The 24875-nt window shown below is 54.6% G+C and overlaps 1 protein-coding gene across 2 annotated transcripts; it reads right to left on the reverse strand.

The window, feature by feature from the left end:
- Positions 1 to 1853: 1853 nt before the first annotated feature.
- Positions 1854 to 24129, reverse strand: KCNC4 (potassium voltage-gated channel subfamily C member 4). Of its 2 annotated transcripts, none has more exons than XM_003784048.2 (4): positions 22672 to 24129; positions 11679 to 12615; positions 9403 to 9606; positions 1854 to 2968 (listed from the first exon to the last, which is right to left on the reverse strand). In XM_003784048.2, exons 1-4 carry the CDS (start codon positions 23353 to 23355, stop codon positions 2907 to 2909), a joined length of 1887 nt encoding a protein of 628 aa, XP_003784096.1. In that variant the 5' UTR covers positions 23356 to 24129; the 3' UTR covers positions 1854 to 2906. The 2 variants fall into 2 exon arrangements, with proteins under 2 accessions (XP_003784096.1, XP_023365694.1); XM_023509926.1 differs by lacking the exon at positions 1854 to 2968 and adding an exon at positions 6999 to 7168 and having other exon boundaries at positions 22672 to 23805.
- Positions 24130 to 24875: the final 746 nt, after the last annotated feature.

Genomic DNA, 24875 nt, shown 5'->3' on the forward strand with positions numbered 1-24875 from the left:
ATATTCCCCCCACTCCCTAATATCTATAAGCAATGATTACACACTAAGCACTATGCTGAAGTTTTGTTTTTGAGAGAGAGCCTCACTTTGTTACCCTCAGTAGAGTGTTGTGACAGATACCTCAAATGCCCAAAGTCAGTGATGGAGTCAGGACTCAAACCCAAGCCTGTTTGACTCCCAAAGCCTATCTGGATCACCAGTGTCCTGTTCTGTTAACCAGCTCCCCAGTTTGGGCTCATCTCCAGCATCAGGGAACAGAGAAGGCCAGAGCCTCTGCTTCCTGGACAGCACTGCCTGATGCTTCTGTGATGGGGGGAGAGGCAGTCAGCCCTCACCAATCTCTCTGCCCTCCTTCACACTACCCCTCCCTCCTCTCGGGATCTTTGGGGGTCACTGGGGACCCCAGCTGTATCCCCTTCAGTCCTCTCAGCACCATCCTGACCCCCGGCATCCCTTGCTGGGTTCTTAGCACCTAACCATGAAATGGTTCCACATTGATCTATGAAGAAAACAGCCATTCTGGATGTGGGCCCTGATGCATAATATCATTATGGAGTCGGCAGCGCATCCCACCCCATTATCGCCTGGCCAGGCTTCTTCAAGGCAAGGCTGGCTGCAAATGGCTTTCTCCTGTCTGGAAGGGGGGGCACAGCCTGTTTGCCCTCCACTGCTGGAGGAGAAATTTTATCTTTAATCGACACTGGCTGCCTGCCACCGCCTCGCCTCACTGGCCCAGGCTCTTAGCCCAGTCTTCTCTTATGCTTCAGGAACAGGCTTCCCCTGGCTTCTTCCTGCTCCTGGCCATGCCATCCTCACTCCTCTGTTCTACACTGCCCCAGACAGCTCCCAGGTGCTCTTGTCCTTTCTTAGTGTGACTAGACATGTAGAGCTCAGAAATCTATTCAGAAAAGCTTGAGAGCTACAGGAATAGGATGGGAACTAACCCTTACCGTACTTCTACTGCCCATCACCTGCAGACACATGCCCCTGGGTCAAGATCTTCATGCTGTCTCAGAAACAGGTGCTATCATTAACCCCACAGACAGACAGGGAGATAGGTTTGGTGAGTTGGTCCCAAGTTACCCACCTACCCCTTGGCAGTTCCAGATTTTGAACTGAGGCCCCTGTGACTCTAAGTTTATGCCCAGAGTAAGACAAGAATAGGGACAAACGTACATCCAGACCTGGCAAAGACCAGTGCAGAATGAAAATGCAGGGCCCTTGTTCAGCAATTAATTTCATTATGGGAACAGCTGGGCATTAAACCCAGTATGGGGCCCTCTGACCAAATGCACAGGCTGCACACCCATGAAGCTGGGCCTGTGTGCACCCCATGTGAGTGTGAGAGGGATAACAGAAGGGTCATGGCCCATCCCATCTGAGCCCAGGATGTGTTCATGCCCCATATCTAAGTGGTCCCTGGTTGTGCCACAGGTCCCTAGTTGGCTTCAGTACATCAGCCATCCAGTCATTCCAATGACTTCGGCATCCCCAAGGCCCACTTAGAACTTGTGCAGCCGCAGGGAGGAAGGGAGGGCCCTGTACTATAAGCAGGAATATAGACTAATTCCTTAGACAAGGAACCGTCGTTTCTTCTGCGTTACAGCAGGGCTTTGTTCCGGCCAGTAGTGGAGATTAGAACACCATCTGGGAGTCAGAGGCACTAGGTTGGTCCTCTGTGGGTGGCCTTGGGCAGGTGGCTTTTCCTCTCTAACCATTAGTCTCCAGCTACAAAATGTGGGGGCAGGGCAGGGTTCTGCTATGAGTGTGTTGTATTCCTCAGGTGTTGAGGGTGGGAGCCCAGGGAGGTCCCCACAGACACAGAGCCAGAAAGGAGAGACAGAGGCAGGTGCTCACACAGCAGGAGCAGCAAGATGCTCCAGATGTCTTTATTGGGGCTCGAGCACAGCATAACAGTTGACGGCATGCGGACAGGGCACAAGGCCCGGCCTAGGCATGCCTCAGACACACACAAGGAGACAGCTTTAGAATAGGACTGACCAACACCAGGAAGGGGCAGGGAAGAATGGGGTGGGGAGGGAGAGCTGAGGGAGGGGCAGAGGCCAAGGCTGAAGGGGTCACCTGGCCTCTGCTATTGCACACATCCTCTGGCCACTGGCCAGGAAGTACAGTATTGCAACTGGTCTCCTCTCACCCGAGGCTTCCCCTTCTCAGACCCCTGAGCCAGATGGGCAGACAGACCCCTTCCCTGCCCGTCTGCCCAGCAGCATCTTTAAAAACAAACAGACGAAGGAGACAGAATAATCAAAAATTAAAAAAGACAAAATGCCCCCCTCAGTCAATGACACAGATATGGGAAAAAGGAGTGGAGGCCCTGGAAGTCCCCCACAGTTAGGGTGCAGGGTGGGAGGTAGAACCCCAATCTGGGCTGGGGTGGGGCTAATGGAGCAGTGACCCTGAAGGGCAGTCTGGCCTTCAATAGGCTCCCTGTGACAGGGCAAACACTCCTGAGAGAGTAGCCTGGGACCACCCAGCTGGACTTGCAATTCCCAGGTACACTTTTCCTAGGACATTCCAAATACACAGTCAGAAGAAACAATAAGGAATCAGGGAAAGGGATGGGAAACTTAGGGTGAGGCAAGGGGTTGGAGAGACATAGCCTAACAAGGACAACCACCAATAGCACGTGCACTACACACAAGAGTATAGTATGTATGAATATAGATACTATATGTGCATATATATCTCTTCAATGTACAGTAGAACAGAACATCAGACCTAGATGGCTCCAGGCCCCGAGGGTTGCATGGGAGGTTTTCCACCAGTCCTGTGCAAACAAGGATATCTGAGTCTTTCCCAGCGAAAGATTCTTGCCTGGGTTCCAGAGTTTCCCTAAGCCTTTGGCTTTCTGTCTGTCTGCCTGTCTCTCTCACGTTGGTGCCGCTTTAAGAGAGGGTGAGGACTTCAGCCTGGGCATAGTTGGACGAGAGGGCGTCTTGGCAGGTCTCTGTGTTTAAAGAGTACAGGTGTGAGACACTGGGACGCACACTTTCGGCTCAACATTGCCTTCGGGGGGGGGGCGGGCGGGCAGGGAGTTCAGCAAAAGAAAGGTAGAAACAAAGAATGAGATATTAGAAGCCAGCTGCTGACCCACAGGCTGCAGGCTAAGGAGTTGGCCAGAAGCAGAGCTGGAGGCACCCAGGACTAAGAGGCCAGGAAGAGCAGGGATGGGTTAGGGAATGGGGTGAGCCCTTTGTCACCCCTCTGGCAACCCAACTCTGGACCAAGGTGACTTGGGTGATGTTGCTGCTCATCTCCATACCTGTTCAGGTAACCACTAGCTTCAGGAACCACTAGCCTCTCAAGTCTTCAAAACTCCAGTGCAGTGGAGAGAGGGACCACAGCCCTGCAGCCTGGCATGGAGGCAGTGGGGAAAGTTCCTGATGTGGCCTGTGGCTCATCAGCCATCACCCCAGCAGGTGCCTGTCCAACTTGAGCTTTCCCCCAAATAGCTCCATCTGCCATCACCACCCTGGGATATTCCACTGTCCCAAGGAGCTGGTGAAGAAGGCTCCTGAGTATCGTGCCATGTCGTGCCCAGCCCCCTTCCTCACTGTGGCAGGAACAGAGTCCCAGTAGCTGGAGGGCATGCAGCCTCAGGTGAATGCTGAAGGGGAAGGTCACGGAGGACGAATGTGCCTGTCTCAGGAGAGAAGGTCAGGAAATAGCATCTTAGTGAGAAACCCGACCCCTCAGAGCACCCTCATTGGGATCCCATCCTCAGCCTGGGATGTGTATGACCTGGGCTTTCCCTCTGTGACTGCCCCAGTGGGAGCATAGCTAGGTCAGGTAGGAATGCTGCTGCCTCAACGGTAGATCAGGATCAGCAATGTGGTTAGGAGTTCCAGCTCCTTCCAGGCCATGCTGGGACAAGCCCTGCAGCTATTAGGTCTGAGGTCCAGTCCTAGGCCTCCTGTCAAGTGGGGATCAGATTTGGCATCCAGAACTCACAACTCTACCTGGTTGCTTTGCTACCACCATCACGTTTCTAGGGCAAGGGTAATCTCATCTCAGGGCGATGCTGTTTCTATCTCCTTTAGACTATGTGCCCCAGCCACTCCACCTTGCCATCCCTTGGCCCCCTAGAGTGGTGAGCCTCTCAGTACCATTCTTGAGAAAATAAGAGAAGCCCAAGGTTCTCACAATCCTATTTCCAAGGACCAGCAGAGAGAATTGTGGTTGTGCCCTGTACTCCTAATGCCAACCTGTCTGCCGAGGTTAAGCAATCCCCTGCTACCTCTAGAGGATGAAGGGAATCCTTAGAGTTTCCTGTAGGCAACTAGAGCCCGAGATGCAGTAGTGAGAATGTCTGGGCTACCGAGGGGCCTTGGATGGGCATGGATTGGGGGGGGGGGTGGACATCACAGCAAGGCCACGAAGTGCCCAGAGAGCTGGGGAGCAGAGCACCCATTCTGGGAGGTAATGGCCTTAAGGCTGCTTTTTCCCTGGATCTATGGACTTTCCATCCCCAGAGGCCTCAGAGTTGGGGAGGAGTCTTCTTAGGAACCTATGGGTAAGGCAGGGCTTACAGATGGTGACATACTCTGGTCAGGGCAGAGGTGGCCCTCCTCCCCCAAGCTCTGTGAAAGGATGATCCTGGCCCAAAGACTGCCTCTCCTCTGGCTCCTGCCAGCCCAGTCTTAGGCTACAGCCCCCTCTTTTTAGAAGCCCTGAGAAGTGGCCTGTAGGGCTACTACAGCCCTGGTACACACTGGAAGGTGAGGCCTCCCACCTGGGCTGCCTCCCTGCTCTGTGGGAAGGGGCTGGACCTTGGTCCAAGGAAAACAAACTACACTCCCAGCTGGTGTGTGAGGGAGAGCCTGAGCAGGCCCAAGGCCTGGGTGAGCCTGGTGTACAGTGGGGACTCTGTAGTGCCAGGACTCACTGACTCACCCTGTGCTTCCCCAGCACCCTGGAAGGCCCTCCTCACTTCTCCCACTAGCTGGGTCCTGTCTTTCCCTTACCAAGCCAAAGAGCCAGGAGGAGCATGTGAAAGCCCACCTCCCCAAGCATTAGGGGCTCCAGTCTGGCACTGCTGCATCTTGTCGCCCAGGGACATCTGTGCCCACCATAGGGGTGCCGTGAGCAGGCCCGTCCCTGTGGGCGGGAAGGAGGCGGTGGGTGCCGTGGAAACTTGGGCTCCTGACAACTTGAGGGCTGCCACAGAAATAGCGGCCTCAGTTCCCTTAACCAGAAGGCAAGTTAGGGGAGAATATTTAGCTGTTGTACCCATGCTAACCTGGATGCTTAGCTCACCACATCCCTGCCAGAGCTGGGACGCTGGTGCCAGGGAGCCCTGAGGGTCAGGACTGGACCTGTCAGCTGTGAGGGGAAAGGGGCCCAGCATCCCCATCCTGCTCCACAGGCTTCCCCATCCCTGTCCCTATCCTCTTCTGAAGGACAGCTGCATAGAGACCTCTGTATTCCTTCTTCTCAACTCTGAGGGGTCACTTCTTTGAGAGTAAGAGGGAGACAGGCCCCACAGACCACAGCAGGGCTGGGTATCCCAATACCTACCCTGAACAGACCTTCCTGGAAGGGACATTCCTGTGTGCCTAAGGCCAAGGGGGGTACTGAGAGGGGGATGCTCCTAGCAAAGGCTTTGCACAACACCCCCAGACTCCTAATCTTTCTTCCCAGTTCACCTTTTGGGGTGGCCCCAGATTTCCCAGCCTCTGCTGAGACTCCGAATGCTGTCCTGCCATCCTGTCTCTGCCCATCACGGAAAGAGCAGATACAAACCTTACTTAGTCATTCCCTCTACGAAGTTGCATAACCTGACTCTAAAAATTGCCAGGCTCACGGCTTTGCTGTCAGGTCTAATTCCCATCAGGTGAAACAGGAAATGTCTTGGCCGAGGTGCTCCTGTTCCTCAGGCTGCAAAGGGGCCCCCTTCCTGGGAGTGGCAGCAGCAGGTGTGGGCAGGACAGCCTCTGTCCTCATACATTCCCTTAGCTGCCCCCTGCGCAAGGTTTGCCCCTGCTCACTCAATGACTCACAAACCTGTTGTGCTCCTGGGCTAGTTAGGTAAATGAATACACTTAATTATAGAAATTAGATGAGTCTCCGGTTCTGGCAGGAATACAGAGCGCAGAGGCTGGGTGGGAGCGGCAGGTGACTCAGAGGCAGGCCTGGGAGTTTGAGGAAGCGAGAGAGGGAAGAAAAACTGTTGCGGAAGCAGAGGAAGAAGCGTGGAGAGAGATGCCGCAGCGCCGAGTACAGATGGGACGCTGGGCGCTGCTGCTGGGAGTCCCCCGCTGAATGTGGGCAGAGGTCCCCAGAGAGGAGGGCCTCCCATGTCTAGGCAGTGCCCCCATGGCTTGTGCCACGCCTGAGGCTACAATTCTAGGGGCCCCCACCTGCACCCCAGGCAGGAACTGGAAGATATCAAGTCTCTTCCCCAAGGCGGCACTGCCCATCTAATGCATCAAACTTCCCTCACACCAGCAGAGATGGCCCATGTGACAACCTTTTTCTTACTGGTCTGGGTGTGGATGGACAGACAGACAGACAGACAGGCTGTTTTGTTACCGATTAAAGGCCACAAGGAATGGAAATACATTTGCAGTGGTTAAAAATATTAATGCAAGCATGGCTCCCTAGCAGGGCTGACTGACTGGTCCCAGGCATGCTGTGTACCACCACATACATGCCTGGCTGCTGAGGTTGGCCCTGGTGGGACCCTGAGAGAAAAGCTGGGCCCAGGCACAGGTCCTGGGTATGCTGGCACCTGTGGCTTTGGTTGAGACCAGTATGGGTGGGGGTGGGGTAGAAGCCCTGGGAGTAATCTCCCCTTGCTCTCAGGCTCTACAGCTGAACATGTGGGGGAGCTGGGTGCTGTACAGGAAAGGCTCAGGGGCCTGAATTCTCTTCCACCCCTCCTGCTGTTCTCAGGGCCCAGAAGGGAAGTGGGTTGGAAGGGCATGTGAGTGTGCAGACTGGTGCGTGTGCGCCTGGAGGGGCGGGCAGGAGAGTTGCTAAGTGGCAGAGTGACCAGGGGGTGGGCTGGTGAGGGGATGGAAGGGGTGGGCGAGCAGGAGCTTTCTTGGAGGGTAGGGTGAGCTGTATCTCGATGCCAGTGGAGACAGCCCCAGGCTGGTTCCAGCTGCTCCAGCTATGTTGTTTAGACTCCGGGACTTTTCACAGCCTTGGTGAAGAAAAGGCACATGGGTCAGTGAGGCGCAGCTCCAGGGGACCCTGCAGGGCAGGTGGCCCTGGGCTGAGGTAGAGGGTCTGGCCCTCCTGAGAGAGGCTCCTCTACTCTCCTTGACCTCTGGGTCACCTGGGCTCCTGAGGACAGACTGTAGGATCCTATATCCAGCTGACCTTTGTCTCGTGCTGTCCCCAGGTAAGTTCCCCTCCAGCTCCCTGACAGCACAGCTGCACAAAGATCCTTTGGCCTCCAGCATTGGCCTTCTCAATCCCTAGAATCCCTAATTAGCACCCACCCCACCTTCCTCCCAAGAAGCTGACACTCTTGACTTAGGGGCAGCTACAGGTTAATGATGGGGTCTGTGCCAGTGGCTGGAGGAAGCCTGGGCCCACTCACTTCTGCTCCTAAATGTAGCCCGAGCACAGAGAAGGGCGGCATGGTACGGCGTGGGGAAAGTTGTCAAGCGCGCACTGGGAGTTTGGCGATGTTAATTGCCACACTTGCTTAGCAGGGCCTGTTTCCCAGCAACCCACCTGTTCCCTCTCGAAGGTCACTCTAATTGGCTGAGCTACATGCTTGTTGCCAAGAAGCAGTGTAGAGGCATCTTGAAAATAGAGCAGCTGGGCCCCACAGGCACCCCAGAGAGATAGGGTGGTGGAGTGTAGGCTCCCCTGCACACGTGTGGCCCCTTCCCCAGGTGCGGCCCATTCTCTGTGCCATGGGGTCCCATACAGCCTCGCCTACACCTACTAAGCTTGACAGCTCTGTGCAGAGCAGGCAAGGCTGGCACTCTGTGCTCCAGCCCCTGGAGTGGGATGGGGTCCCTTCTACCCCTCATTTTAGGCTATCCACTTAGCATGCTCCAGCCAGAGCAAGGCTCTGGGCCTGAACAAGGATGCAGTAGAAGCAGGTAGAGAGGCAGAAGAGAAGGCCACATCCAGGGCCTGAGGATTAGGGGATGGGTATGAGGTCTGGGCGAGTTATCTGGGGCTTCTGGGCCACCTCTTTCCAGGAGCCAGGACGCTGCTCTTGCTCTTGCTCCCTCCCAGAACCCATACCCAGCAAAACTAGACACATGCCTCTCAGTCTGCATGGCCTAAATGTGGGAGTCGTAGTGCTGAGAGGAAAAGGGTCTGGGAAGGTGCCCCCCAGAGCATGCCTTGCCTGGGCTGCCCACGGGACATCATTCAGGGGACACAGGCATCACAGGCTACTCCTGCAGCTGCCACTGCTCCTGCATCACTTAGCCCAGTCTGGGGTTTAGTGTCAGTGGGAAGTGGGTTAAGAAATCTGGCTGGCTAGGAAGTGGCAGAGAACCCAGGGAAGAGCATTGCTTGGTTGAGGGTGGCGGGGGGAATTAGAGTTTGTCCTGGAACAAGATAGGTTAGGTCATAAGAATAGGTCAAGAATGACAAAAACGTTCTTGAAAACTGGGCAGAAATAGCATCTGGTCTTAAAACCCTGGCTCTGTGCCACTAGCCCTCTACCATCCCTTATCATTTTTGTCCTCTTTTCCTAGGCCAAGAATCCCTAGCTGCATAGCCCAGCTTCTATCCTGTGGCTGATACAGGCTTGGGCTGGTGATGTAATTTTAGCTGTTCCCTGCTTGTCCCTGCTCCCTTTACCTCTCCAAATCCTTCAGAACATTGCTCAGATGGGACCCACTCACCCTGCCCCCCTTCCCATGGTCACCCTGGCTGGCTCTGCCTCAAGCGGACAGGCACCCCATGGGCTTGCAGACTGGGTCAGCCCATCTGGGCTTCAGGACTCCCACTTCAGGATGGAAGGATGTGGAGTCTGTGCTGGGCTCCCTCACTCCTGAATGCTGCTGCATCTCCTGGGAGGACTTATCGAGAAGGCTTTGCTGTGTTTAAGGGAGGCCTAGGGCGAGGATGGCAGTGACTCTGTGGAGCAGGGCCTACAAGTAGAGGAGGGATGGAAAGGGAGGCAAGGAGCAAGGTCCCCTGTCCTGGTGTCCCCTCAACCTTCTAGCACCACTCTTCCCTGTGGGTACCTGGTGAGGAGGGCTCCATGTGTCCTTTTAGGATGCTGGTGGCCTTTCTAATTCAGAGACTAGGAGATTAGGTAGCTATTCTAAAAGTAGGATGCACAAGGCAGAGGAGATGGTGGCTCCTGTCTCAGGGGTGGGGGACCTCAAGCTCTGTTGGGGGGACTGGGGAACCTTAGCTCCGCAGGGACTTCCCACCTGCTGGGCCCAGGAGCCATACCTTTCCGGACACTACCATCAGCACAGGCAAAGTCCCCAGTGCTGAGCAGGAAGCAGGCAGCTGCCTTCTTGTTTCTGTCTCGAGTGGCAGAGCGTCGCAGGGCCCGGCGCTCCTCAGGGGTAGGGGCAGAGGCCAGGGGCTGGGTGAGGCCACCTCCCTCCTCATCTGACAGCACTGCATTGGCATCACCATTCTGCTTGGAGTCTGGAGGCAGACAGAAAGGAGGCTGCATGAGTGATTGCCTGGGCCTGGGTCACCTGGGGTCTCCCAGGTCTCAGACCTATGGTGTCACTCTCCAACCTGAGGAGGGGGCGTATGATCTTCCTGGGGGGAGTGTCACTAAAGCCGTGGAGCAGGTCTGTGCCTGGGGTCACGGGCAAAGGGCAGGATGCTGAGCTCAGTCTGAAGCCTGACTTCCTCGAGGATGAAGCCATAGCACAGAGAGCCTATGGCAGGGAGCCTCAGTCTGCCTGCTGAGGACTGGCCATGAGATCAGCCCAAGGCAAGTGGTGGACTCTACTTCCTCCTTGGGTCCGACTTAGGCTGACACTTGGACAAGTCTGCATTCCTGAGGAGAATGTATACTTGCTGGGATGAGGGGGGAAGCATCAGGGTTAAACCTATATAAAGTGCTGTCTGTGGCTCTATCACCTGGAAGCAATTATTCCTGTTCGCTAGGCATTCAGACCACAGTCCAGTGCCCAAAAGACTTAGAACTCCCCACTCCTAGGGCTAACCTGTGTCTGGGGAGGATATTGTGGGATGAAGCTCCAATTCAGCTTCCTGTTGTTACAGGCTTGGTCCCAACCCCGCCTGTCAGGCAGCAGGACAGGTGAAGTGGGGCCCTTGGGTCTGGAGGTTACTTGGCCCATAGATAATGGCCATGGTATTGGCTGAGCATGCCCTCAAAGTAGCTGAGCAGTTGGGGTTAGCCTAAGGGTGGGGCTGACAGGGCTGCAGTTAAACATGTATTAAGGAACCTACCTGACTTCCTGATAATAGGATTGTCTCTAATGTCTGAATGGGACTCAGAGTATAGCTGAAATTCCCTGAGAGATTTGTATTTAGGGATTAGGAAGGGTTTCCACTTTGGTGGAGAAGAGGGATGCCCGAAGGGTGGTGTTTTACCAAGGCCTTTGGAACAACACCTAGTTTCCTGCAGGACCCAGGGAATGAGTGGCCCTCAGCTTGTACGATGGGCACATGCCAAGTGGCCACACGTTAGTGTTCCAAGTCAGGCACCTCCCCTGGAGGACTTTTCCTGCTCTGCCTCACAGCTATGCTAATAGCTGTTGCCTTAGTTTCCTGGCCCCAGCCCAGACCCTGATGGCCGTGGCCTGGCATCCAATGGTTCCCCCTACCAGGAATCCCATACATTCCCCAGAAGCCCAGCCCAGACCTAATAGTCAGGATGCCTTCCCCACTGTCCAACCTAACTTCATGTTCCTGGGGATCAAGCTGATTTCCAGTCTTGTCTCTGACAAAGGGGAAGGTGAACTTTCTTGAGATGGCCTTTCCCGTCCGTGAAGAACAGGATTCAGATGCCCAGGTCCTCTCCTTCCAAAATGCAGATGCCAGTTTCTTCCACCTTCCTCCCTGTCCTAACACTGTGAGGGCCATACCCTTCTCAGTTCCCTTCCATCCCATGTCAAACCCTGAGCCCAGGACTCAATCTAGCTGAGCTGAACAGAAGGCAGCCTCCCACTGCTGTTACGTTATCCCATTATTAGGCCAAGAGACACCACACTCGAATGTTTGGAAAGAAGTGATTCATGTGTTGATGTACCTTGGAAGAACAGCTGCCCTGCTCTCTGGCTAATAATGACAATGCCTGACATTTGTAAAGGAGTTTTAACTTCTCCAAATGCTTTTATATCATTCATTTGGGTCTAAGTCTTGGGGGTAAGATGTTGCTATCATTCCCATTTTTCAGGTAAGGAGTCTATGCCTAGAGAGGTTAAGTGACTGGCCTCAGGGCACATAGTACAGTGGCCAAGATGGGATTAGAAACCAGGGAATCTAATACAGAGCCTCCTGCTCAGAGCCTACATTGGGTGGAGTACTCACTCCACAGATCTAATGTTTAGGAAGCTAACAGCCAGCCAGAGGACAGAGAAATGTGGCCTCAATACTTGACTCTCATAAAGGCACATATTATACTAAAAAAGGTCCAGTACAGTAAAGTACACCACCAAATTCTAAGGGCTGAGGTTCACTGGGGAGCTCCCTTGGCCACTGGGGAAAGAGGGACCTTGCTTCCCAGCCTCTAATCTCACCTGCCCGGTTCCTCTCGACCATACCCTCTTCCCGGGCAGGGGGGCTGGTATCACTATAGGTGCTGTCCCGGGGTGAGGTCTCCTCGGACTTGCAATACATAGGTGACTCAAGCTGGGCTGGCCGTGGCACATGCTTCTTCCGTTTCTTGGGCAGCTTTTGCTTGGCCATGGCCAGGGAGTAGTACATGCCGAAATTGTTGACAATGACGGGCACTGGCATGGCAATAGTAAGCACGCCTGCCAGCGCACACAACGCCCCCACCAGCATGCCTGACCAAGTTTTGGGGTACATGTCCCCATAGCCCAGTGTTGTCATGGTGACCACAGCCCACCAGAAGCCTATGGGGATGTTCTTGAAGTCGGTGTGGTCATTGCCCCGCGGGTCAGAGGGTCTGGCCCCAATGCGCTCAGCATAGTAGATCATTGTGGCGAAGATGAGCACGCCCAGGGCCAGAAAGATGATGAGCAGCAGGAACTCGTTGGTGCTCGCCCGCAGTGTGTGGCCCAGCACACGCAGCCCTACGAAGTGGCGCGTGAGCTTGAAGATGCGCAGGATGCGCACGAAGCGCACCACGCGCAGGAAGCCCAGCACGTCGCGGGCCGCCTTGGAGGACAGGCCACTCAGTCCCACCTCCAGGTAGAAGGGCAGGATGGCCACAAAGTCGATGATGTTCAGCAGGTTCTTGACAAAGTCCAGGGTGTCAGGGCAGCACACGATGCGCACCAGGAACTCCAGCGTGAACCACAGCACACACACGCCCTCGATGTAGGTCAGGATGGGCTCTGTCTCCACCTCCCGCCGGAAGCGCACGCTGGTGATGTTCCCCACACGATGGATCTCTGTCACGTTGCGGTCAATGTTGAAGGCCTCATGGGTCTCCAGGCAGAAGGTAGTGATGGAGACCAGAATGAAGAAAAGAGAGGCGAAGGCTACCACCTACGGGCAGGGGAGGAGAGCAGAGTAGGGGGCAGGTATTAGAGAGGGATGGGACCAGCTGTGACTATGGACCTCTGGACAAGGATCACCAGGCGGAAGGTGAGAGGTGTGAGTAAGGTACAGTCATGGGATTGTAGACTCCTCCCTGGGAGACTTTACCAGAAGGGGAAAGACACACCTTGTTCTTAGTACCACAAAATATCAATGAAGAATACAAGGGGTTCAGAGGGGCTTTAACCATCTGCTTGGGTGCTCTGCAGCAATGCTTCCTAGTCCCTGCCATGGTGCATAGATGATAGAGGCTGTTCCTGACCAGAAGCAATTGGTCAGGGAACCACAGCCGCTGGCCCTGCCTGCATTAACTCTAACCACGTCATTGTGCTTTCAGGCTTCTCAGACTCTAATGGGTATACAAACTCTTTGCCAATCTTGGTACAATTTTTATCCACGAGGTTTGGGGCAGGGCCTGTGATTCTGTATGTCTAAGAAGTTCTCAGGTGAGGTGTGTTTGTCTACCACAGCTGGAGTAACTAGGCTTCAAGGCAGTGTTTCTCAAAGTGAGGTCCTAAGCCACAAGCATCAGGTCCCTAGTTAGAAATGCACATTTCAAACCCCACTCAAACCTGCAAGTGAGAAATGGTGAGGGGAGGACTCAGCAATCTAACAAACCTTCCAGGTACTCTTGATGCATACTAAAGTTTGAGGTCTACTGTGTTAAGGTTCCCAAAGGCAGGCTGCAGCAAGGAAGAGCAGGCTGAGTCTCTTCCTGCTGGCTGAGCCATTGGCCACAGCTCTTTTCTCTCATCTCCCACGTCAGGATGTCCCTATGACATCTTGCCCAGACAAGTCCCTGAAGGAAGACAACAGGCGTAAGGACAGGAGACAGGGTGGTCTGCCCAGAATAACCAGTCTCACCCCCCCTTCCCACAAAATGACATCTCTTGGGACTCTGAGCTCTAATAAAAAATGAACCATACAGATTAGAATGTGCCAGTGGCTGATCCTGATAGCTGCCAGGATCTTAGCTAGAATGATGGCAGCAGCACTCGCCAGAGGAACAGCTGGGTTTAAGTGTCCAATCATTATGAATGGAGATGAAGTGCATGTGTAATAACACCAATTATGCAGTCTTCATATGTTATTCATGCCCTGCCATTCATCATGGTCAGGATGCCTGCTGCTGGGGTCCCATCTTGTGCCCCCTACTGCTGCCTGTCCTGGGTGGGGCTGAATCTAAAAAGGTGGATAAGGGCGGTCTGTGGCCCCCTAATCACTTGGCAATCCCCATACTTACCCCAACCCAATTTCCATCTGGCTGTGGCTCTAAGGGCCCTCTGTCCAACAGGACTCAGAAAGGTTTCCTCCTTGGGAGTCTTTGCCAGGAGAGGAAAGACAAACCTTATTCTTAGTTCCCTAAATCATCAAAGAAGAATATTAGGGGATCTGAAAAAATGATGCAAGTAGCACCATCTCTGGGGCTTCTGGAGCAGGAACAAGTTTGCGAAGGGAACTTTGAGAATGAATAAGCATCAGCTGTCTCTGCCTGTTAAGGACTCTGTAAATACTTCAATTGCCCACATACCCTCTAGTGACCATGTTAGGCGGGCCTCATCATCCCATTTTATGCAGGACAAACTGAAGATCCAAGAGGTTATATACTTCTCTAAGGTCACACAGCCCAGAAGGAGTGTTAAACTTCAAAGGCTGTACCTTTCATATCCTGTCTTTACCACCTCGCAGGCAGGGTCAACTTGCAGGCCCAGGAAAGCGGTCTCTGAATTGTTGATCCTATTTGCAGTCAGTTCCCTGATGTATGCTATTTTATGTGTGTAACTCATTTACACTTGAACTTGGGTTGATCAGAAACAGGTAGGGTCAGTAAGAGGTTGACAAAACATAACTTCCCTACTCTACAATTTTGCCTGGAGATTTTCCTGCCTGCTTCTCCCCAGTGAAGGTAAATTCATGGTCCTTTTTTGGCCTCATTTTTCCTCCTCTGAGAAACAGGCTGCTGAGATAATACAGGCTAATATGGGCATCAGACAAATGACTCCAGGCCATGGGTTCTCCATAGCCTTCCAGAGATGAGCTGGTGAAAGTGCCCGCTTGTGGTCATAGCAATGCTGGGAATCCAGAGTCTTGGCACTATCCTTCCCCTGAGAAATAGAAGGGGTTGGGGTAAGGGTGGGGACAATATATCCCAATTCTACCAGGAAACATGGGAAGAAGGAGCTTGCCCTCTGAGGAAAAGTTAGCCAGGAGAGTTGGCCCACCTGGGAGCTCTGAGCGTGAAGTTAATTAGTGATTTGGAAAAACAAGTTCAGGAACAGCTGCCAGGGGGCTGAGCACAGGGAACAGAGAGTGGGGGAGGGAGGACAGTTCGGACCCAGCCACTCTCACCCGCAAGACCAAGGAGGCTGACTTACTGCTCCCACCACAGCTCATTTTGCAAACCACCCTCCAGGAGCATGGGACAATTCCCTGTATCCCTGCTCTTCACTCAGGCTTTTTTCCAAACATAGAACTGTTCCATCTACTAACTTCTAACTTTTGCATCCACCCTCTCAAAAGCTGATGGCAGGTAAATGGTGGCCAGGTGTACCCCCGTTTTCAGGGGAAACACAGCCCTGGGAAGCAGACAACTTGCTCAGGATCAAACTGGGACCAGGTCTCCTGGCTTAGAGCCTTCTGCTGGGTCCCTCTGGCCAAGCAAGTGGGAACAATCCACTCCTATTCTTGATAGAGCCTGTGTCTGCTGTGACCTCTCTAGGGCTGGGCAGCAGGTATCCAGCGGGCCCCAGGAAGACTTCATTCCCCAGGGAGAGGGAGCTGGGGCTAAGCTGTGGCATATCCAGTGGCTTGGGCTCTGCTACACTGCCCTGGGTGGGTCTCCAACTTACAGATTCTCTTTATTTCAGGGCCCAAATTATTCCTTTCTCCCCTAAGTCATTCTGCAAACTGAATTATTTCTTAAGTGACTGACCCTGTTTCCAACCAATGTTTTTCATCGGCCTTAATCTCTGGGGGCAGGGAAACTTCTTTCTCACAGATCAGGGCTTCCCATGACAAAAAGGGGTCCAGGGAGGAAGAGGTGGCTACATCACCACCACTCTGCTTAGAGGTCAAAGCCTCAGGCTCCAGCCTTCTATTCTGACCCCGGTAGGCCAGCTGTCTTGCAGAGCTGGCTGGGCCTCCCTCCCATCAGCCCTGACTGGCAAGTGCCTGACACCCAGTAAGTGCTTAATGAAATGGTGACAGAGCTGAGGAGGTGCGGGGTCCCTACGAAGGACCCTCTGCATGCAGCTTCTGAAGGTGTGCTGAATCTAAAGCCAAAATATCACAGAATCTTTGTTTTTCTGGAAGTGAAAGAGGCTTGGAAGATTACCCAGTTCAACTCCCTTTCTGCTGTTTGACAGATGAAGAAACTGAGGCCTGGGGAGAAGTGACTCACCCTGGTTTCCATGGTTGAAGCTGTTGGTTCTTTCCCCTGCAAAGGCATGGAATCTGCTGGAAGTCAAAACTGCCCAGGCAGAAAACTGCTGGTGTGAACCGGCTCCACCAGCAGCAGCTCTTCTCCTGCCTTCTGGGAAGTTACTGGAGGGTCTGGGCCTCTGTGCAGGAGTGTGCTTCACCTCCAAGCTTCCTGTTCCCCCTGGGTTCCTCAGACATACGCTGGCTGGCTGTGTCCTATTGGGGACCCCACCCATCTCCAGAGGCCCAGGCGTTTCAGCTGGTGGCTCAGCCTCCTCCACCAACCTCACCCCACAACTTTCCTTGTAGAATGGAAAGTCACACTTTTGGGTTCAAGCTGGGCTCTGCTACTAACTGCCTATGAGACCTTGGGCAAATTTCTTAACCTCTCTGAGCTTTAGGATCTTTAGGAAAAAAACAAACACCCTTGCCCCTTATTTTCTAATGGAGGCAGACTTACAAAAAATAAACACAGTAAGTCAGACAGTGTGTTACTAAGTACAAAGAGAAAAAGGAGATAAGGGGTGCGAGGGTGGGGTTATTTCAAATAAAGTGGTCAGGTAAGGCTGCAATGACAAGGTGACATCGGAGACCTGATGGAAGCACTGAGTCATACGAAGATCCAGAGAACTGAAGAGGCAGAGGAACAGGCAGTGCAAAGGCCCTGAGGTGCAGCAGGCTTGATGTATGTGAGGGAAGAGAGCAGTACCTGCCTTACAGGATTGTTTCAAGGATAAAAAAAATGATACTTGTAGAACTCAGTGCAGAGCCTAGAGTGTCTCAGGAACTGAGCAAGGGCTAGGTGGAGGGGAGATGTGACAGACACCAATCACTGGAACCGAATACAATCAGCAAGGGGCAGGAGGGGAGCCCGAGGAAAAAGGGCCAGGGAGACAGATGGACAGATAAACATAAGAAGACTCATGCCCGAAAACCTATATAAGGAAGAAGTGTAGGAGAAGGGAAAATTGAGAACACAGCCAAAGACACTTGCAGAGTAAGATCTGTGGGGATGGGGTGAGGAACTGAGCCTTCTGGAGAAGCGAGATCCTAGTGCCCAGGCAGAGGAAGTGGGGCAGCCCTGGGCTAAGAGGAAGAAAAGGAGAACAGCTGCCAAAAAGCATCTCTGAGCTGTCCCTTGGCTCCGAGTGAGGGCCTACACTAGGGCTAGATCTCAGCAGAGGGACATCCCCTCTCCTCTCCTCTAAGGACTCCCCTAGGAACAGAACTCTGCCCTACCCCACCTCTGGCTTATGTCTAGAGCCAGCTTCTACCTAGCCCATCTTCTGCTGAGCTGACACCTAGAGCCTCTCAGGGCCACTGAGTTGCCCAGAACTGATGCGTCTCAGCTCCACAAAGACTTAGGTCAGCCCAGAACCTACTATTCAAATGGAATTTCTAGTCACTGACCATCTGCGTCCCATGCTGTCCTGTCTCTGCCTGGGCTGGCCGGGAAATTCCCCCTTTCTCTAACTCAGCATGGTTTAGCACTACCCACACTGGAAACTTATTTATTTATGTATTTATTTATAACCTGCCTCCTTCTAAAAATTACTTAAGGGAGCTAAGACATCCTATAAGGCTCACCGAAATCAACTTCTATTTCCTTGCTGAGGCATCCCTGAATGCCCCCACATCCTGACCCCATCCCACGTAGAGGAGGGATTTACTGATTCCTTCCACTTACATCCTATTGAACTTTATTATGACTACTGTGACACTTCTCATGACCCATCTTGTATGAGTGCCATTTCTTGTCAGCTAATTTCCCTTGACCACCACCTACTCCACCTGAGCTGGTTCTCTTCAGGAGTGGGGACCACTTCTGACTCATCTGCTGATTTCTAGAACCAAGCCTGGTGTCTGGTATGCAGCAGCTGCTCAGCACATGTTTCCTGAATGACTGGAGCCAGGTAACCTGGTCCTGGTGAGCCTGTCATTAGGAGAGATCAGCTCTGCTGACAAAGGTGTACCCAGGGATATCTCTAGGGCCTAGGACCTCTGCTGTTCCCCAGGGCCGGCCTGCCTACTTCCTGATAAGGACCCCTACCAGGAGCCTGGTGACCACTTCCTAGCTTAAAGAAAACCCCAGAAGGAAGCTGGACCAGGTCACAGCAGCTTGGTTGTACTCAGGGAGGAAGGATAGCACAAGTGCTGTGCCTGGCATCCCAAGCTGACAGTGCCCATCTCGGAGGTGAAGGACATGGGGGGCCTCCTGGCTCCCAAGGCCCAGCTGCCTGACTCTGCTCCTGCCTGCTCTTTCTCTCATGCTCCAAAACAGCCTAAATTTATTTCATTCCTCTCCACCACTCCACACCCCACCCCAAATGCTGACAAACAGAAACACCTCATCATCCAGAGACATGATGTTCAGAGGCGAATGTTGGTCTGTTCAGAACAAGAGAGGAAAACAAAACAAAGCTAGGAGGAAACTGGGAGGTTGCCCAAGGGTAGGATCTGCAGGGAGCCCTCTGGCCTTTGACTTGGGGCCCCCCCCCGCCCCCCCAGGGAGGAGACACAGGGGCTGCCCCAGAGCAGGGTGGCACTGCTCTCTGGAGGGCTGCAGAGGACAGAGCTCAGGCGTCCTGAGCTCAGGTTCCTGGCTCACCCTGCTCAGAGGGCACACATGAGTGAGTCCTGACCCTCACTGCAAAGTCTGTTGTGATTACTGCCTGGTCCCCAGGCAATGCCTGTATCAGAGAAGCCAAGGTACCTTCAAAAGGGGCAGGCAGGAACAGAGCCCTCATTTCTTTCCTAGAAGACTTGGGTTTCATTTCTCTGCCTGGGCCAGGGGAATCCTAGCTCTACTCCTAAAGCCTCCCTTCTTTTCTCCTATGCAAGGCCCACACAGAAAAGAAAGACAGACGTTAGACTTAAGCAATTCTAGGGAGTGAAAAGGGAAGGAAGGGCTGACAGGAGTAAGGAGAAGGAAGCTCTCTAGTGAGGGACTGTACTCTGAGCCCTCTGGAAGCTGAGGCCCTCCCTGGGCAGCAGCTGAGGGAGGCAATGGTGGGAGGAGCACAGACTTAGACTCATGGATCGTAGCATAAGCAAGGACCCTTGAGCAAGCCCCACAGGACATCAAGTTGAAGCCAGTGGCCCCTGCCTCACCTGGAGTAGTAAAAAGCACATGTCATACACCTGATGCATAGTGGCTGCTTAATAACAGTGAAGACCCAGCTTTAGCTCCTTTCTTGGAGCAGAAGGTCCTATGGGTCACTTCACTACTCACAAGGGAAACATCGTGGGAAAATCAACTGATTTAGCCAAGAACTATAATCCTTAACAAGGCTGATAACTGAGCTAAAGCCAACCTAGCCCCTGAGACGTCTGGAAACTGGGGTAGGGGAAGGGAGTATCCCAAGGCCCCCTCCTTCATGCCTCTGGGCTGCTCTCAGAAAAAGAGGAAGGCATGATTCTATACTCTGGGTGCTGCCAAACCTCCACTGGTCCCCCTTAAGCCATGAAGCCACCCAGGTGAGCTTTCACCATGCCCCAGGCTGCACGCCTCTAGCTTAGGACTACAGCAGCAGCCACTCATGGGCTGGTCACAGTGAATGGAGTGGGGGTTGAGCATCTTGGCCCAGAGTCTGCTTGAGCAGGCAACAGTCTCACATAATCAGCTCAGTTCACTTTCTGTATTATTTTGCTCCCATCAAATGCACACTGCCATGTTGGAAAAGATACCTCAGGCTCTGCCCTCCTTCACTCCCTACCTTGCAGTGCTGCAGACCTATGAGAGCCAGAGACTCTGAAGTACACTACCCAGGGAATAGGCTGGGCTGGGAGGGACAGCAATACCAGCTTGAGGTAAAGAGGGGCAGAGGGCAGTCCTAGAACTCCCAGCACAGCACTGTGCCCTCACGCCTGCAGTGGCAGCAGAGTATGTGTTCCTTCTGAGGTCCCCAGCTGCCCCAGGGTTTTCTGGTGCCATCTACAGGAGGTACAGAATGTCAGAACACCTCTTAGGTCAGAGTAAGAAACAAGCTACCACTCCGCTACGAAAACAGCCTACTTCAGTGGAAAGAACATGTTGTAATCACAGGAGCAAGGGCTTGGAGTCAGAGACTCTGGCTTTGATTCAAAGCCTGGCCACTATCTGGCTGTGCGATCTCAAGCAAGTTGTTTACCCTCTTAAAACCTCTTCTCTGGTAAGTGAGGATAACGGTTCTGTTTTAAGTTTATTGGGCAAAGCCATGAGCGGCTGCTGCTGTAGTCCTGAGCTGGAGGCATGCAGCCTTTATTGGAGATTAAAGCATATACCGCAAAGTACCTGCATGGGGTACTCAATAAATAGTTACTAATTCATTTTTTTAAATTACTGATTCCCATTTGTATGTCACAGGAGCAGCCAAAGCCTTGCCTTCACCTGTGTTCCTCAGCAGGAGGCAAGTCCTCTTTTGGTGCATGTGGCAGCCAGTGTTCCACGTGGCTATTCCCACAAGTATTAACCACCAGAAGGCTGAGATCTAGGGGTCAGTTGCAGGCTCTGCTGTTAATTGTGTTGCCAAATCTTGTTTCTTCATTGCTTAAATGGAAGAATTAACCCCTCCCCACCACAAACTTTAAGACCTAAACTGAAATGCCCAGGCCGATGTGATTCTACATCAAAAGGACAAAGGATCTTGAGTTCCTGGAGGACTCCAAGGGCAGGCCAGGCTTACTCAAAAAGGGCCCTGGCTGGGTCATTTTGCAGTGAATTGAGGAGAAAATAAACTCACTGATGGTACAGCCCCTTGGAATCCCAAAGGGAAAGAACCTGAGCAATTGCAAAGTCCTCAAAGACACCAGAATGCTCAGAAATAGGGTCTACCTGCCCCAACCAATTCATTTCATTCCTGCCTCCCTGGCTTGTCCCCTTTCCCCATCTCTGCTAAGCTAAATCCACCTCCTCCCCCTGCACCCAACTTTGAAAGGTCTAAATTAGTTATGCTCAACTCCTTCCCCTAGTGCAGACAGCTAAACGCCAACACTAGCAGACATAACTAACTACATGAGAAGCCCATGGACCTCACAGAAGACCCAGGCCAGGGGCATTACTGTGCCTTCACTTTCTGAGCTGGTCTCAGGGCTGCAAGGAAAGAAACAAGGCAGTGGGACTCTCTATCTTCATTCTCAGTTCCAAAAAAGATCCCTGCCTTTTAGTGGCTGCCTGTAGCCCCAGTCTGGTATCCTACAGCTCTGAGACCTCTGCTCTTCTCTCTGCTTCCTGGCAAGAGATGCATCTGCCCTGGTCTGGCATTGATGCCAGCCTGGCCCCTCCCTGCAGCCCTATTCCCCAATCCCTTGCCCTCCCCTGGGTGGAGAAGTGGAACTTTTCCTTTCATGACCAGAATGAGGCCCAGCACAGGAGTGCTGAGAATTATTTATGTGACAAGTTAGGATGCCAGAGGTACAACCAGCTTCCAAAGCAAGAAGCAGTCCCCAGACCCAACAAATTACATTGCTTAGCTTGTCTCCCAAATAGACCCAGTCAGGCTTTAGGCTGCCCACCTGATATTAAATATCAGTTTTCCTTTTTTCAAGAATCTAAAGCCATCTTTTTTTTTCTAAAGCTACCCAAGCATAATGGGGTATCCCCCTACCCTACCACCGCCTTCTACTTAATGGGGTTAAAGAAAACTGGATTAACTTGGGGGAAGGGATGGTGGGAAGGGACTAGGTCTTGCCTAAATCAACCTATGCTTCCTCCTGCACCCCCATGCACCCATTTCCAGCAGTAACCTGAACCAGGGCTTTCCGGGAAGCCAATTTCTGCTGCAGCAGTAAGAAAACACGTAGCAGCCAATCTGGTATCACAGGAAGCCTGTGGCTGGCCACTGGCTGTGGGAACTTGGAAGGGTCTAGACCAGGGGTGAGAAATCTGAAGCCCTGGAGCCACATGTGGCCTTCTGTATCCTGGAGTGCAGCCTTTTGACCGAATCCAGATTTTCCAGAACGAATCCTTTTAGCCCTATCTAAATCTCCTCTCATCCCAGCTGAGGCCAGGACATCCCAGGTGTGTAGGAAGCCTTGGGGCATGGCATAATTCCTGGACAGAAGGCTAGGTCTGGTCTCAGCTTTGCCTTTTACAAGCTAAAGATGCTAAAATCTATGCCCCCCTCTCTAAAATACAAAGTTGTCAGCACACTGAGCTGCTGGGAGGATTTAAAGGAGGTGATGCAGCATGGAAGCATCTAACACAACACATCCCAGTTGCTTTCCTCTCAACCTTGCCTGTCCCCAGCAACAGGCCAAATTCCAGCTGCCGAGGACTGTAGTCCTCTGGAGGAGTGTAGAGAGCCGAAGGCTCTGTGCAGTCCAAGGAGGAGGGTGGAAGAGCTGAGCTAAGGGCACCCCACTCACTGCGAAGGGATGCGGCAAAGCAGGCAGCTGGGAATGAGTCCAAGTAGTAAAACAAGTGTGTGCCATCTCCTGATGGAGCGTGCAGGGGAGAGGGTGGGAGTGTGTAATTCCCCTGAGGGCCATGGAGGGGAGTTGGGAGGGAGGCGGGAACAACCTGCAGTGTTAAGTCCGGTCGGGCTTCTGCCTGCCCCTATCCATCACCGCCACGCGACCCTTACAGACCCCGGATCCTGCACTCACCCTGGCCGCCCTGGAAGAGTAGGGATCCTCGAAGAGCGCCCACATGCGGGGCTGCCAGCCGCGGCAGCTCCCGGACCCAGAGCCCGAGCCTGCACATCCCTCGTGAGGGCCCAGGCGCTGTAGGGCCAGCTCTCGCTCATCGTCGCCAGCCTCGTCGTTGGGCCCTGCGCCGCCGCCGCCGCCTCCTCCGTCTGGGCTCTCAAAGATGTCAAGTGCCTCCTCGGCGTCGCGGTGTTGCCGATAGGTCATCCAGCAGCAGGGCTCCACGTCGGTCTCGTCGATGCCCCAGAAGGTGAGCTCCTCCTCGAAAAGCGGCCCGCACACGTCGGCAGGGCAGTGCAGCTTGCCGGTGCGGTAGTAGTTGAGCACGTAGGCGAACACACCCGGGTGCCTGTCGAAGAAGAACTCGCAGCCCCCGCCGCCGTTGCTGCCGCTGCTACCCGCACCAGCGCCATCGGTCTCAGGCCGGCCCCCGCCGTCGGGGTCGGCCAGCCAGGCGAGGCGGGTGCCCGGTAGGGTGCGCAGGGTGCTGCGGTAGGTCTCATGTCGCGTGCCACCCACGTTGATGATGATCTTCTCCGACGCCTCGCCCTTGGCCATTTCTTCCTTCAGACATGTTTTGGACGGAGGCTTGTTCCCCGACTTTCGCCCGCGGTAGGAGGAGACACACACCGAGCTGATCATAAGAAGCGCTGCGGGGCTCCGGCTTGGGGCGGCCGCTGCCCTCCAAACACCCTTCCCGAGGAAGCAGCGTCAGACGGGGGAGGGGGAGGAGACGAGGAGGAGGCAGGATACTGTGGCGGCCCCCTCTGCGGCTTGGCCCTGCCCCTGCCTACCCCCGCCCGGGGCGCAGAGCCGGAGGAGTTGGGTTTCTTGGGTGCACAGGTGGTTGGGGTTAAGGCAGGCAGCGCCGGAGAAGAGAGCAAGAGACGGAGAGCAGAGTCGAGAACCCAAGAGAAGGGCTGGGGGAGGTAGGGGCAAGCACACACACGGTCCCCTGCTAGGATGGGACACGCCCCCCCCACCCCCTAAAAGACAAGGAAGCTCACAGTCCGGGCGCACTGCGAGGGTCCTGCGCGCGCCCTCGCGCTCACACGGGCCACCCGTTGGCTACCAGATCGCGCCGAGCCCCGGGAGCAACCGGTTTTCCCGCGGCGGCAGCGCAGCAGCAACAAGTCCTCCAAGCGGCTGCCGGGACCCGGCAGACGCTCTCACGGCAGCCGGAGCTCCGCGGGCCCGGGCTGCGTGCGGTCAACACAAGACGGCGGCGGCGGCATGTGGCCTCTTCCCCCCATTCATAAATCCAGCGCAGGGCAAGGATGGCGGGCGGGGCCGAATTTAACGCGGCGGACAGGCGGGCGGGGGCTGCGCTGGGCGAGGCGGCAGCTGGAAAACAAGCGCGCCAGCCTCTGGTCCTGCGTCCGCGGCCCGGAGCTGCGCTGGGCCTGGCGCAGCGCTGCGGGGGCCGCGCTGGGGCGGGGGGGCCTCAGACGGGGCGTCCTGCGCGGCGCCGAGCCTCGGGGGCGGGGCCGTTCCCGGGAGCTAGGCTGTGGGCACTGGCGAAGGAGTCCTCCCGGCGGCGGCCGAGCGGCCAAGGACACCTGCAGGCTTCCCGGGCCGCACGGAACTGGAGCCTCAGCGCAACGCCCCGGCGCCGGGCTCCTGCTATCTGGCGGCGCTGGGAGCCACGCCATCTACGCGTCTGCCCATCTCCGGGCGGGGCGCCGGCCTTGGCTCGCTGCAGGGGGCGGGCGCGAGGTGGCCTAGGAGAGGGGGCGCCTTACGCCGGTGGGCTGGGGTTCTACGCGTCCTCGGTCTCCCTCCCGCGATGGCAGCGGACACCAAGCTCCAGTGGCGCCTTTTCCTCTGGGCCCCGCCTCGCCCAGGCGCGCCCTCAGCGGGGCGGGGTGGGCGGGGCGCGGCGCGAGGCCGACTCGGCTCGCTGCAGCGCCCGGGCAGCCGAGCTCTGCCTGCCTCCCGGAGCCCAGCGCAGCGGAGGACCGTAACCCTCTCGCCGCCGGCGGCCAGCCAGAGCGCCGCCCCTGCGCGCCGCGGGTCCCCCGGCCCCGCTCCCCGCCTCCCACCAGCCCTCAGCTCCTCCCACTGCAGCCCGGGTGACACAGAAGCGCTCTCGACCCCTGACCTCTAACCTCCGCGCCCGCTTCTTCTTCTTGCGTCCGTCGCTCCCTCGCCACCGAGCTGGT

This window comes from Otolemur garnettii, unplaced genomic scaffold, assembly GCF_000181295.1.
Source record: "Otolemur garnettii isolate 467f Iridium unplaced genomic scaffold, OtoGar3 scaffold00010, whole genome shotgun sequence".
NCBI classification, from domain to species: domain Eukaryota; kingdom Metazoa; phylum Chordata; class Mammalia; order Primates; family Galagidae; genus Otolemur; species Otolemur garnettii.